The 15534-nt window shown below is 38.9% G+C and overlaps 1 protein-coding gene across 14 annotated transcripts in view; it reads left to right on the forward strand.

The window, feature by feature from the left end:
• LRRFIP2 (LRR binding FLII interacting protein 2) overlaps window positions 1-15534 on the forward strand; it is a 72592-nt gene that overhangs the window by 55373 nt on the left and 1685 nt on the right. For 5 of the 14 annotated variants that reach the window (XM_020803418.3, XM_078377519.1, XM_078377524.1 and 2 more), the window contains 8 exons: window positions 4054-4146; window positions 5045-5137; window positions 9069-9170; window positions 9331-9463; window positions 10381-10430; window positions 11173-11293; window positions 12810-12889; window positions 13455-13559. In XM_020803418.3, the coding sequence (XP_020659077.3) occupies window positions 4054-4146; window positions 5045-5137; window positions 9069-9170; window positions 9331-9463; window positions 10381-10430; window positions 11173-11293; window positions 12810-12889; window positions 13455-13559 (777 nt within the window). The remainder of the gene's footprint in view (window positions 1-4053; window positions 4147-5044; window positions 5138-9068; window positions 9171-9330; window positions 9464-10380; window positions 10431-11172; window positions 11294-12809; window positions 12890-13454; window positions 13560-15534) is intronic. The other 9 variants (XM_078377521.1, XM_078377523.1, XM_020803427.3 and 6 more) reach the window with 4 other exon arrangements.

Here is a 15534-nt window from a genome sequence, read left to right on the forward strand (position 1 = left end):
TCACCCGAGTCTCAACATCATGGTCGAACCCAGCAGAGCTTGTGATTGTACTCAGCTACACAATTTCTGTCACACCATCCACATCTTTGCTACTTGAGATTTCCTTCAGTGGACTTTCGATATCAAGGTGACCCATATCATGCTCCCTTTTTCTACCCTTCCTGGTTCCTATACGGGAAAAGGGACTGGCCATCACTACACCATTGGAGTCATTACTGATCTTGAGATTGGACCAGGGGCCATGGCCAGACCAGGATCCACTCTCGAGACACCTATGACTATAGCCCCAGGAGGTGTTCATCTTGATATTGTAACTGTTAAGGAAATGCCTATAGCCATCAGGAACTTCAAAACTGCTCTCAGTCTGAGTTCCTTCACCGATGTTTGACACTTGTCCTCATTGAGCTATTGAAGCCCAGTCACCACAGGGCCATCATCTTCCAGCCTCCATGCATGCCTTGGCCATCCGACCTGCATCACCATGAGTGTTCTTGCTACCTCCTAACACTGACTTTCTTCTTCACCAACAACAACTCTAGATAACACTGTCTGTTCCGACAAGAGATAAACATTCTTATGACAGATCCTCCAGTTTTGAACCAGGTGATGACAACTAATGCATCATCCTTCCAGGCCTGTCGTCCAGATGTGCTGGAACATCACCTCAGATGCCTGGGTACTCAACATCATTACCTATGATGTGATAAGAATTTTCTATGCTCCTGACCACCAGATGTGTACTTCGTATTGCACCTACTTCCATACTCTTAGAAGAAGTTCAAACCTTGCTGGCAAAAGGAGCTATCATCACCTTTCAGATGGCTTCTTCTCCTGGTACTTTACTGTGCCCAAGAGGGATGGCTATGGCCTTATATTGGACCTCTATGCTGTAAAGAACTTCATTGTTCTGAAGCACTTCTGGATGGCAATGCTCGTCAAACCCCACCCCCCACTTTAGCAGGGAGATTGGTATGCGTCCATAGACCTACAAGTTGCGTACTTTCAGTTCACCCACAACATTGTCGTTTCCTCAGCTTCATCATTGGCCACCAGGGTTACCACTTCTGTGTACTCCCTTTTGGCCCTCAAGAGATCCAAGAAATGTTTGGTGCTGGTGACTGCCTTTCTCGGAGCACGGGGCATCTCTGTTTTCCCTTATATAGATGATTGGCTTCTGGTGGCACACAGCAGGGCAATGTTACAAGCCAACATTCACTTCACTCTTCACCTTTTGTTGAGTCTTGGGCTTCATGTCAATGTAGACAAATCACAGTTTGTCCATACCCAATCTATTCATTATACATTCGGGGAAACCTTAACACAAACTGAGCATGGGCCTTTCTCCCTCAACCAAGATTGGACAATATCATACACTTCACTTAAAAACTCAGCCAAGCCCAAAACATAACATCTTGCTCCATACAGCGCTTCTTAGGGCACATGGCATCCACAACAGCTGTCTCATCTCATGACAGGCTCAGACTGGGACCACTCCAATTCTTCTATCTCTTAGCCTACAATGACAAAATTGCTTCACAAAAAGCTCTTTTCCCAAGGCTCAAGCATCATCTTCAGTGGTGGACAGTCAAGGCCCACTTGCAAGTCAGGATGCCCTTCTGCCGGGAACATCTATCCCATCTCATAATCACAGACACAAGCATGACAGGATGGGGTGAACACTGCCTTCACAGAACAGCACATGCTCAGTGGTCACCATATGAGAGAAATGACCACATCAACTTCCTCAAACTCCTTGCAATTTTCAAAGCCCTTCAGGCATTCAGCAACATGGTCTGTAGCTCCATGGTCCAAATTGCAATGGGAAATACCATGGTGATGTTTTACATCAACAAACAATGCGGCACCAGGTCCCCAGGTCTCCTGCCCATCACATAATCCCAATAGCAACTCCCTTCCAGTTAATTCCTGTCGCCTTTCCTTTTTTTTCCTCTTTATTTGATTTATTTTTATTTTTCCCATCTTATAGAATCATTTAATTAATTAATTGTTATAAATTTTTTAAAAACTTGTTATCCTTATGTTGTAAGCCGCCTAGAGTGGTCAAAATGACTAGATAGGCGGGGTATAAATACAATAAGTAAATAAATAAATAAATAAATAATGTTCCTGGCATGGACAAGATAACTGATTACCTCAGCTGAACAATGACTCAGACACATGAGTGGCAACTATCGCATGTCGTTTACAACCAGCTCGTTCATTGCTGGGGCATTCCCTCAGTGGACATTTTCACCACTGCCAACAACTCCAAATGCGTGAACTATTGCTCCTGCACAGGCAAAGGCAGACAATCTCTGAGTGATGCATTCACCACTGACTGGACCAAAGGCCTATTGTACATGCTCCTTCCCTTTCCGTTCATCCTGCACACACTCGTGAGAATCCTTCATGACAACTCCAATGTCATCCTCATCATTCCTTGGTGCTTCTTCCAACAGTGGTTCACAACCTGCTCCAGCACCGTGACCTTTTTCAGCATGGGGGAACAGTACTCCATCCAAACATTCCTCACCTGAAGCTCACAGCCTGGAAGATATCTCTTTCCTTGCCAACATCCTGAAGCAGGCCAGGCATCCTTCCACAAATTGCCTCTATGGCTACAAATGGAAAAAGTTTCAAATTTATGTATCCTCCCATTGCCTGCCAACCTCCCCAGCCTCTCTATTGTCCTGGCCTTTCTCCTGGACCTTAAGCAACAGGGCCTTTCTGTCTCTTCCCTAAGGGCCTGCCTTGTGACTGTTGTAGCACACCAGCCTGCTGGCCACTCCTCCACCTGCCTCTTCACCCATCCAATGATCAACTTCTTAAAAGGTCTTCAAAATGCCTACCATGATGTGAAGCCTCCACAAGACCCTTGGTCACTTCCCTTCATCTTGCCTCAGCTTATCAGACACTCTTTTGAACCACTAGCGATTATTGACATTCATCTGCTGACTCTCAAGACAGCTCTTTGAGTAGCTCTCACATCTGCACGCTGAGCAGCTGAACTTAAAGTCTTTTGCTATGACCCTTCTTCCCTTGTTTTCTCCTATGACAGTTACCCTTCACATGTACATTTCTTTTCTACTCAGAGTGACTTCCCATTTTCATATGTCACAACTAATAGTTCTACCTACCTTTTATCCTTCACAGCAACATGGCCTCTAACAAGTGATCCACTCTCTGGACATTAGGAGAGTGCTGGCCTTCTACCTGCACAGAACAAAGGACTTCAAACAAACAAATATACTTTTTTTCTCCTACTAGGGTCCCAAAAATGGACACCCGCTCTCCTTTCAATGCTTCTCAAAACGGATCACCATGGTTATTTCTCTTGCTTATGAAGTGGCCAACAAGCCACTTCCTCCAACTCTCTGTGGTTATGCCACCAGAGACATCACCACTTGTTCTGCTTTCCTATGGGGCATTGACATACAAGACATCTGTCAAGCTGCCACATGATCACAGCCTTTCACCTCTGTCACCCTTTAAATAGATTAGACCGTAGAGCCCAGAGAGATGGTTCTTTTGGCAGAGCTGTTCTATCTTCTATTCTGGCTTAATTCCCACCTCCAAACATCAGCTTGCCAGTCTCTCCATTTGTTTGCATACATGGACACCACAAAGAAGTCACCGTAACTATGGTTCTTTGAGTGGTAATCCATGTATCCACACAATCTGCCAACCTCCCCTCTTGTTTCGCCCTCTGTCTTGCAGAGGACAACTGGGACTTAGGACAGTGGAGCTGTACTTGCACAGTAGAGGCAAAGATGCTTTCCCTTTTGAGACTCTGGAACTTTCCAAAACAGTGTTTGCGCAGGCGCAAACCCCATTCATGTGGATACATTGATCACTAATTGAAGAACCATAGTTATGATGCATAACTACATCTAATATACATCTAAACCAGTTTTATTTTGCTGAAAGTATCTAATGGGCGCTAATTGATAGGCAGGTAGTATATTTTTTATCTATCACATTTTTAATCTGATGTACTTAATGTTATATTTAAAGTTAAGTTTGATTTACGTCATTGATGTTTGCTTAATGCAGGAGTTGGAAAGACAGAAGCATATGTGTGGTGTTCTGCAACACAAGGTGGATGAACTTAAGGAGGGCATTCGCCAAAGAGATGAACTAATAGAGGTACGTGTTCATGCTTGTCTGATTGCTAAATGCTCATACAAATATTCATGATGTATTCCCACATAACAGGTACAACACTCATTTTGGTCTCTGTTAAGAGCAAAAGTATTCATTCCCCTATTTTTTGGTGTTTTTTTTTTTTAAAACTTATACACTGGAAAGAAAAATCACTAAAATGTTTTTCATCCGCACAGTAGGTTGTATGTAGAGAGCTTTTAATGTGAACTTTTCATCAGGCAATTCCAGTCTTCTGTATCATCCTTAGAAAGATTGCAAGTGTGTACTATTTCTGGCATTTGGGTCACTTGTTCAGTGAGTGCCAGAGGTGAAACATGATATTAGTGTGATGTGATCCCAAGTGATGACAATATAAAACAAAAAGCAACGTATTGTAGTAGCCTTCTTTCACAGTGAAAAGTCTGATGCTTTTCTATGATCTCTATCTAATAAGTCTTTCACATTCTAACCATATGGCTTAATGCCTTAATCATCATCCTTATTTTTCTAAACATTTTTATTATTAATTTGGTAATGTATATGGTGGTAAAATGGGTTAGTGTTTTTTTCAAAAGCACTTTCAGTGCTAGGTTAAGTAATGTTAATGACAGTGCCAGCAGTGTTTCAAAACAAAGTCAAAACATAAATATATGGTACAACGTGGAGATCCAAGATAATCAGTTACCATTTTATAATTCGCTTGAGTATTAATCTTACCCTGGCTGTTTAGGTTTATTTTTTAGGAAAATTAATGATTCTCTTATCCATAAGCCTTTGTTTTTCAATCCTTCATCTTTTATGCTTCATTGACTTCCTTCCTTCTTTCCCTCCTTCTGTCTTCATGTAATTTCTTTTGCTTGTCTTTCCTTTTCTTTTGTTCTTTTCCCTGTGTTTACTGCAGGAGAACCATCGCATGCAGCAGAAAATAGAATCTATAACCAAAGAGGTGTTTGACCTTCAGGAAACAGTTAATTGGAAAGATAAAAAAATTGGGGTATGAGTTAAAATCTGAGGTGAAAATGATTGGGATTAGACTATCCTAACACACATTTAGGATTGTGTATAGTCTGTGTTAAACAGAGTGTGGTAGAGAGAAATTGTGCTAATCTATATTTCAGCAAATCAATTCCTTGACTTTTTCATGTTAAATATTAGAAAGTGAGTAAATAGCACATGCAACATGAGCCTGAAACTCCATATATCAATACTTTTAATAACCAAAATACAAGCATACAAGATATAGTTCTTGTGTTACAGGTAAATACTAGTATAGATTTCTTTGGTTTGGGAGCTAGTTTTGTTCAACACATTTTATTGCGTTGGTTAAAATAAAAAGATTTTTAGGGGAAAGTTTCATTTTCTATGAGTAGATTTGGTTCTTTTCTCAAAAGAAATTTACCTTCTATACCTTTAATCATTCAGACAAGATATACAATTGATATACTGTATTTGTAACTAAATTCACATTGGTTTTGATAAAGTGATAAAGTACTTTCATGTGGATCAGTCTTACAGAGGGGCATGAGTGATGAACACAGATTGTGGGATAGCTTCCCCATCCCACTTCTGACATTGGCATATAGTATTGAGTGTCTAAAGGAGAAAGTCTACATGCAGAAGTTTCCCTCTGCAAACGTTGCCATCTTTCTCCTCATAGTACTGGCCACTTACTGAACAACCTCCTGTGTAGACACGAGGTGGGAGGTAATCTTAGGCTAGCATTATATTTCTCAAAATATCACAACATGTTAAGAATACAGAACTTAATCTGCAAAGTAATAGAAAAAATAGAACTTGCTATGGAGATTAGTTTTCTGATGGGATTGTTCACAAAAAGAGACTGGAATCAAGAGATCTCACAGATATGCAGTCCTGTCATTAGTAAACCTTGGCATTGACCTTTCAGGATTAGATACATATTCAAGGAACTTCAAAAATGTCTTACATAGCCATTTACTTAACCTGTGTTTAGGATAGAGGGAATGTGCAATTTGAAGGTATGCCTCCTGTAAGGGAGCAATTAATTTCTGAATAGGGTCTGACATACATCACCTGATATAGTAAAAAAGATGCCCAGCTGTTGTCTTCAAAGAATATGCTCTTCGTTTTCTGTAGAAACTGGAACTCAGAAGCTCTGTTCAAGAATTTAGTCTGAAAGTGTGTAGGACTGGAAGATTGTGATAGTATGAATAAATGAGTAACTTTATTGCTGTATAAAACCATAGGAATACATCTAGCACAGTTACAGGATAATACCCTGGTAACATAAGTGAATATCTATAGAGAATTCAACATTCAGAGTTTAAAATTGAATATAAAATTTGAACTTTCCAATTAACCCATCTTCTTAGTATGAAATTTAATCAAATATAAAGAAAGTTTATCTATTTGTTTAATAATAAAAGAGTTTTCATCATTTAAAAGTGTTTCCAAACCCTCCTCATTTGCATCTGCTGTTAAATCTATCCATATGAACCTACCCGGCAGTTAAGATCTAACCAGGGGGCCCTTTTGAAAGAGCCATCCCTTAAGGAGAGAAGAGGGAGGGCTTGTAGAGAAAGGGCCTTTTCGGCAGCTGCCCCCAGACTATGGAATGCGCTCCCGACTGAGATTCGTCTGGCGCCGACGCAGATGACATTTCGGCGCCAGGTCAAAACCTTCCTGTTCCAAATGGCTTTTTAACTGAAATAATATCAGCTGTAGGTCTGATGGCAATTTTTAGAATATATATTTTAATTGCATTTTAATTATTTTGCCCTTTTATTTTGCCTTTTTATTGTATTTTAAATGCTGTAAGCCGCCCAGAGACCTTCGGGTAGTGTGGGTGGCATATAAGTTAAATAAATAAATAAATAAATAAATAAATAAATAAACACAGCAGGATAAATCTCTCGCTATGTGGGTGATGAAAAGGGCAATGGAAAACCTATGTACCATCAATTCCACCTCCCCTTGGAAGCATGAACAGTGTCAGTCCTTATAGGTGATCTTCCTATATATTTCCGTATATGTACCATATAAGAGCTGAGATAAGATTTTATATTGATACAGCTTCAGTGTTGCCTGGACGAAAAGACTTCCCCTAGTTTGGAAAAACCTCACAGTAGAATTAGCAGCATGCTCAGCGTTCTCTGCCATCTGAATTCAGTGAGCACTATTTGCCCTTGACTCTTGCAAGGTCACCCCTAAGTACCGTATTTTTCGCACCATAAGACGCACTTTTCCCCCACAAAACAGGGGGGTGGAAAGTCTGTGCGTCTTATGGAGAAAAGAAAACAGATTATATTTTCCTGCTTTCTTTTCCTAAAAAATTGGTGCGTCTTATGGAAAGGTGCGTCTTATGGAGCGAAAAATACGGTAGATAAATTTGCTCACTTGTTCAACTTTCCTCCCTTTTATTAACCAGGGTCTCTTTTTAGGGTGTTTGCCAAAGGCCATCACTTTTATTTTATCACAGTTAATTATCAGATGTTCTTTATCGCAGTATGCTGCAAAGCTATCTAGGGGCCTTTGGCGTCCTACTGGAGTCCTGGACAGTAGAACTGTGTCATCTGCATAAATCAATATAATCAGATGGCTTGAGGCAAGCTTCAGGTCATATGCTTCACCGTATCGCTTATATAATAAATGAATAGCATAGAGACCAAGAGACATCCTTGTCTGACTCCCTTGAAAGTTTTAATTGGTTTAGTTAAAATACCTTGCGAGTTACATCTCACTCTAAGATAGGTTTCCATCTAGCCACAGGCTAGCTTCACCTTTATGTCCCCACCAAATTCAGTTTTGCACCTGGAAAAAGCACTTTTGCAAAAACATGACAAAAATCTAGTTGAATGCACTTAACTGTGCTTTTGAAGACTTTTATGTTGAACACATGAAAATCTGCAAGACTTCTATGTGGGATAGGAATAAGAAGGATGGAGATTTCATTCATGCTCCCCTCCTTACCACCCTTTGAACCCATATAAGCTTTCAAGGTGAATGCTGTAATTGGGCTGTAGTGTAATTGATGTGATATGAATTTGTAGTTGGAAAGTCCTAAAGCTTTCTTTCTTTCATTTCTGAAAAGCCCACAGAATCTTCCTAGCACAGTGGACTCTGTGGCCTAACTAACAGTGTGTATAGTAATGCAATGGACTGCATTAATAGTTTAGAAAGTTATTGAATAAATCAGCAAAATTAAAACAAAAGTATTGTGGCATCACCAAGACTTACAAATTTATTTCAGTGTGAAGGTTTATGGATTACAGACTACTTCTTGGAAAAGTAGAGTGTAATCCATGAAATACCATTATCTTCCTGCTCTGCAGTTCTAAGATGTTGATGATTAAATAAATACATTAGTTTTAAAAGCACTACACTTTTTTTGTTTTTGTTTTGGCTGAAACAGACTTAATACAGCTACGTATTTGAAAACTTGCTTAACATATTGGCGAAGCAGTATTGCTTAATGATAATTTTTCAGCAAAAACAAAACAAAATTGAAAAAAATAAAGACAAAAACATTGTGGCACCTTTTAATGTGAGTTTTAGTGGTCAAGCCTGCTTCTTCAGACCTGTCCATGAAAGCTGATATTAAAATATAGCAGTTAGTATTTAGGGTGCCACACACACTTGCCTTTTATAAAAAATTGTTTTGTTTTTGTTTTTGCCTAATATGCTAGCATAGAATTACATGGCTACCTCTTTTAAAACTGCACTTAATGTTTGTTGTAACTGTTGTAATTCGTTTTAACTGAAGAACATTTGTAGCACATATAAACTTCAGTGGTGAACACAGGACTGTATAAAGCTTTATTTTCTCCTCTTTTGCTTTACTTTTTATTTGCGTGGTTATCTTTTATTTGCAACAAATCTCTCTTACCTATCACACATTCTTTCTCTGTGCCGTTTTCTTTGTGGTGCCTGCTTGTGCCTGTACCCAGGCCCTAGAGAGACAAAAAGAGTACTTTGACTGCATTAGGATTGAACGAGATGAGCTTAGAGATGAGCTGGCTGACCTCAAGGAGACAAGAAAGACAGGAGAGGTACGTTAGTAGCAGCATCATATGAAAACGGAGTATCATAGCTTTGATGTACCCTTTTCTGCTAAACCATGCAAAGGATCAATGGTGTAGATATTTCTTATTGTATCCGTTAAGTATAATCAAGCTCTCTCTTTGATACTGTTAATCTTTTGCCTCTCAGAAACATGGATTAGTTATAATCCCAGATGGCACTCCAAATGGTGATGTCAGCCATGAACCAGTGGTTGGTGCAATAACAGTGGTGTCACAAGAAGCTGCTCAGGTCTTAGAATCAGCAGGGGAAGGCCCACTAGGTAAACATTTAAAGAAAACATTTTCCTTAAAAATGTGATTGAATTTGGGTTTTGATATGTTCAAATTAAAATTAGTAATCTAAAGGCCTATTCAGATACTGATCTTTACTCTGAGTGGACCTTTTTTGTGTGACTAACTTCTGAATCTTTGCAGAGATTTAAAAATAAGTATATATAATTAAGCTTGATGTTAAAAATCACGAATCCTGTCGAAGTTATATTTTAAAATATAAAAGTGAGTTAAAATACATTTTTAAGAAGCAGAAATCTATAGTAAAGGTCAAATGACACATTATAGATAACCAAATATTTGATTAGCAACTCTCCTTAGTGTTGTGAAATTGTCACAGGTGGATGTTTTCACTCCTCCCATAGGTTGCAAATTAGTTTTTGTCTTGTGAACAGTTGGCAGTCATGTTGATATGCATGGTTGCTTTAACATGGAAGTCTCTGATCACTAATGTGATTTTAGCTTCTGATCACATGCTATTTGTAATGCATAGTTTATCCCTCTATTGACAATGGCAGTTGACTGACTGTTGTAGCACTATAGTCAGTGTTTAAAAAAGAGGCCTGGTGGAATAACTAATAATTATCCTACCAACAGCAAAAAATGATCTTTGGAAGAAGATCTTGCTGATGTTTTGTTATAGTGTGCTTGATACTCTTCATCCACAAAGTTAGTATTTGAATTTCAAGTAAACATTCTTAGTATCACTCCTAAATCATAATTTTCTAGCCCTTCCTATTCTCTGTGATTTGTAATGGCTGATTTTTTTCTCTGTGAGAATAACCACTTGAGATTTCTAATGAAATGTCATCATTCTACAAATGTGTTTTATTTTATGGGCAAAAAAATGAACTTCTGACACAAGAAATTGGATTTTCATTTTCTGACTGCTTTGTTTGTTTCATAGATATTAGGCTACGAAAATTGGCAGGAGAGAAGGAAGACTTACTGTCTCAGGTAGAACGCTCCCCTAAATAGTTTCTAAGTGATACTGAAGTAAATGAGTTGCCTATACTGGGACTCTTCCCAGATTTTTAAAATTAAAGTAGTGAACTGGGGAAGTTAGCATGACCTACTAATGGTAACCAAGAGTGCTTTGCCCTCTGGTCTACTGAGTAACTTTGCTATATTAAATTATTTACTGCTTTTTACAGTCCTAGTATTGCTATACTTCATTAAGAGATATTCACTTTGCTTCACATTGGGAAGAATGTACAGTATAAGCAACATAAAGAGGAAGTCTTTTTGAGTATGATGAACATTGTGAATCCTGAAGTCAGAAACCCAGATTAAGAAGCTGTACACTAAAGAAAAGATGCAGACTTAAACTGTTTGAAAAATGAAGTATTTGGGCATTTATAAATACTGTTACTTTGGATTCACTTCTATTAGAAAGCAATCAAGTCATAATAAAACTAATCATGTAAAATGGGCACAACATAGAGACAGGTCTCTGTAAAGATTGTTTGGTTTGGTTTCTAACACTTGCTTCAAACGAAGAAATTGGTGGGAACCACCAGGTTGTGTGCAGTTACTTAACTTTGAAAATGGTTATTGTAGACTGCTAGTCATGGTGGTAGCTGAATGATCATAGAAAGCAATACTGTTGTAAATAGCAATAGTATGTTTACTCAAGTATGTCTGGGCAGTAGTGGGCTTCTCTCGAAATCTTACTTTGCATGATTATTTTATATTTCAGATTAAAAAACTAAAACTCCAGTTGGAAGAGGAACGACAGAAATCCTCTAGAAATGATGGCATGGGTACTGATTTAATAGGACTAGAAAATGGTTCTGACTTGCAGTTCATTGAAATGCAAAGTATGTTTCTTTTCAGTATGATAATGTTCAGATGCTGCTTGGTGTTAAACAAAATTCAGAAGTTGAGGCCAACTAGTTGAGTTTCTGTGTATTTCAATAGCTTTAGGTCAGTGTTGTGTCACACATAAAATTTAGTTTATGGAATTATAGAGAAAATAGGTAGTGAGGTAGAAATCATGTACACAATCATTTTACTGTGTGCTAGGTGTTCAGTTAAATTAACTCTAGTTATTTGGATTTGAAGTTTGGATTTGGCATTATAAAACAATTTCCTTTAGAAACCTCCATTTGAAAACTTCTGTTATCATTTAATTTTAGTGGAAATTCCTTTACCCCTGAATCTAATCAGCACAAATGAGATAGGGCTCAAAGAGTGGCACAGCAGGAATAAATGTACTGTATCCAGAAAGCTACACTAAAATTTAAGAAACTTGTTTTCTTTTTCTCAACAGATGAAAGATTTTTTAAAAGTCACTCCTTTTGAAAATAACTTATTTTAAAACACTGAATTATATACACTTTTCTGAACGTGCCCATCTCTGACTAACCATACAAAAATCAGGGCTTTTTATTGGTGGTTTAATAAACATATTATTATATTAAGAAGTTATCAAATTATTCTTGATCACTAAACTACTAGTGGCGCTTAATTCTTCAACTTTTCATCATTTAAGAAAAATAAATCTGCAGGAAACACCTTTCTTGGTTTGCTATGAAAAGGGGACCAACAATGGCTGAAAACATATTGTCATACATTGCAGGGCAAAAGGCTAATGATGTCAGCAGCTGTAGTAGTTTTTCAGAGATAAAACATTTATTTTTCTCCCTGAAGGTTCTGAGGCTCCCTTTGAATCATTTTCATTCTTAGGAAGTTGTTGGGGGCCCTGGAAGGAGAAAGGCTTTACCTAAAATTACTGCTGACAGGATGATTTCATCTTGGTGGTGGGGACTGAAAATTTTCATTTTTGAAAAAAAAAAGAAATAAAATCCAAACACCACCGCTGAGGCAATTAGCCTTATGCAGCATAACCTATGTAACAGGATTTCAGCCAGTGGGTCTGTTCACTCTATTTTCCTAAAATGGCTGGGATCACATGACCTAGATTTTACATTCACAGTTGGTGTCACTAGACTCTACCTTAGTTGTTTTTATTGCATGGATGGAAGACATTACTGTTCTTTCAGCAGCTGAACATGTAGCATAAGGATCTGCAGACTCAACTATCAATTTTGGTGTCTGGGGCTTTGCTCCCTTATTAGTTAATCTTGGGTCATATAAGATTATCATATGTGGGGGGAAAATTGAAGAGTGGGGAGTACACCTGGCTCTGAGGGTACTATGATTATACTGATTCCATACTGAGCCCACATGTTTTACGTTTTCCTACCTGCTCAGGATGGGTTCATGTCTTTCCCGCAATGCATTTTTTTGCCCTCTCAATTTTGGGGCCCTGGCTTAAAGTCAAGGTAATGACTTTAAAATTCATTTGATGCTTCATTTTTTTTTCCTACCTAGGAGATGCCAACAGACAAATTAGTGAATTCAAATTTAAACTTTCAAAAGCTGAACAAGATATAACTACTCTGGAACAAAATGTAGGTACCTTTAAGACTTCAGTTTCTGCACACACACATTTCTCAGACTGTTAATGATACCACATATGTGCATTATATTTCTTTGTAGTGCATTGCACAAACAGGTGCTTCAAACTATTATTTAAAGTATTATTTCTATTGCAGTACCACTGTATACATGCTTTTATTCCACAGTCAGGACAGTGAAACAACTGCCTCTTAATATGGATACCATCCTTGCAAGAAAAGCAGCAGTTAAAAAAATGAAGAACAACATTCTGTTTTAGATCACGTGAAGAGTGACAGGGTAGAATGCAGGTGCTGACTTTTAGTGCTAGGCATGGGCAGTGCCTCTTGCTGTCTAGTTAAGTGTACTGTTGGCATTGTGAGGTATTAGACCACTGCAGCAGATTGTTTCAACCAAATCTTTGCACTGTGGGTTCGTCATCACTTGCCCGGGGATGGAGGCTGCTGAAAGTAATAGTGCTCAAGTCTAGCTTTTTAAAGCTGATAAGTCACAGATAGCGTGGAGCCTCCTTAGATTTGCAGAGGTGAACAAATCACAGTTTGATATTTGTTATTTCAGGTAGTAAGACTTGAAGGGCAGGTGGTACGATATAAAACTGCTGCAGAGAATGCAGAAAAAATAGAAGATGAACTCAAAGCGGAGAAGAGAAAACTTCAGCGAGAGGTTGGTGGTTGCTTCTTTCCCCCTTTTTCAATCTGAACATATAAGAATTTCAGTTCAATATTTTCAGTTGCTATAATTAGGATTTGAGTTATTTTTATATCAGGTACTCAAAACCGTCTGGCAAATGTGACCAGGGCATACATGAGTCTTCCAGCTGGTTCTGTTCTTTTAAAATCTCTAAGGCGTGAGATACTGTGCAGGACTGGAGATTTCTTCTGCTTACTTGTCTGTATTAAGATGTTTATTTATGCTTCTCTTGTGGAAACGGCCAGGAAGTAGACTTCCGCAGACCTGGGATGGGAGTTAGCAATCCTAAGGCATTCTGCTGTGCCAGAAGGCTATTGTCAAACTGCAGGCATTCATACAAAATAAGGTTTTCTTCCACCAGTTTTCCATGAGATTTTATTACTACTTTATTTAAAACTTTGTGGATTGAACATTAACCATTTAAGATATGCTGGTGACACCATCTTACTGATGGAAAGCAGCTGACTTGAAGAGACTCCCAACGAAGATGAAAGAAGTGTCCAAAGTCGAGCATAAAGACTATAGAAAAACTATACAACTTTAATGTCAAAAATGAAGGAATTGAGATGGTTAAAGAATTGTTATACTGTGGTTCAGTTATCAATCCAAATGGAGATTGCAGCCAAGAAATCAGAAGCCTCAGAAGTGCAGCAATGAAGGAAATAGAAAAGATAAGGATGTGTCATTGGAGACTAAGGCTAAGGTCGTATTCCATTACTGTGTACTGATGTGAAAGGTGAACAGTGAAGAAAATAAACAAACAAAATTGTTTATTTCAAAACATGGTGCTGGAGATTGTGATTACCCTGGATTGCTGGAAAGACAAACAAGTGGTTGCTAGATAAGATCCGGTGTGTATTCTTCCTAGAAGCAAAAATGACATAACTGAAGCTGTCATGCTTTGAGCAAATCCTGAAATGATGACACACTGGAAAAGACAACAATGCTAGAAGAAGTTGCAGGGAGCAGGAAAAGGGGAAGACTAAAAATGAGATGGATTGACTCCATAAAAGTAGCCAGATGAGTGCAAGTGCTGAGCAGGGCTAATATGATTTTTTGGAGGTCACTTATGCCTGATATCACCATATGTTGGAGGTGACTTTGAGAGCATTTAACAACACAAGGCTTTTCTCCTCCTGCCTTATCCTCTTAGACCAGTGGTCCCCAACCTTGGGCCTCCAGATGTTCTTGGACTTCAACTCCCAGAAATCCTGGCCAGCAGAGGTGGTGGTGAAAGCTTCTGGGAGTTGTAGTCCAAGAACATCTGGAGGCCCAACGTTGGGGACCACTGTCTTAGACTATACAGTGGTGCCCCACATGACAATTATAATCCGTTCCGTGAAAATTGCTGTTTAGCAAAATCATTGTCAGGCAAAATCAGTTTCCCCATTGGAATGCATTGAAACCCGTTTAATGCGTTCCAATGGGGAAAATACCTCGTCGTCCATCGAAGATCGCCCATAGGGAAACCATTTTGTGAGCGCCAATCAGCTGTAAAAATGGCTGCCCTGCAAAGCATGGGTCCGGAAAACACAGGGCAGCCATTTTGTGGAGCCAGAAAAATCGTCTTGCGAACAAACTGTTCACGAAGCACGGACCTCATCGACGTCCAGCAAAAATCCCCCATTGGAATTACTGTTTTGAGAAATCGCTATAGCGATCGCAAAAAGTCATTGTAATGCGGATTCGTCATTCAGCGGGGTCGTCTTGCGAGGTACTACTGTACATTCTGCAATACATTAAGGTATCCTAAAATACCTTGCTCCATCCTCTTGCTTTTAAAATCAAATCAGTCACTGTTAATGATCCCTGCAGGGCTCTGTCAGGGCTGTGCATGGGCAACTGGCAGCTGGTTTGTTCACTTCCCATTTCAGATAAAGCCCCACCCCTCTGCATGTGCATGGGGTGAGGTTCCTGCATAGTGGGAATGTTGACCACTGTAGACTTG

This window comes from Pogona vitticeps, chromosome 6 (genome assembly GCF_051106095.1).
Source record: "Pogona vitticeps strain Pit_001003342236 chromosome 6, PviZW2.1, whole genome shotgun sequence".
Taxonomy (NCBI): domain Eukaryota; kingdom Metazoa; phylum Chordata; class Lepidosauria; order Squamata; family Agamidae; genus Pogona; species Pogona vitticeps.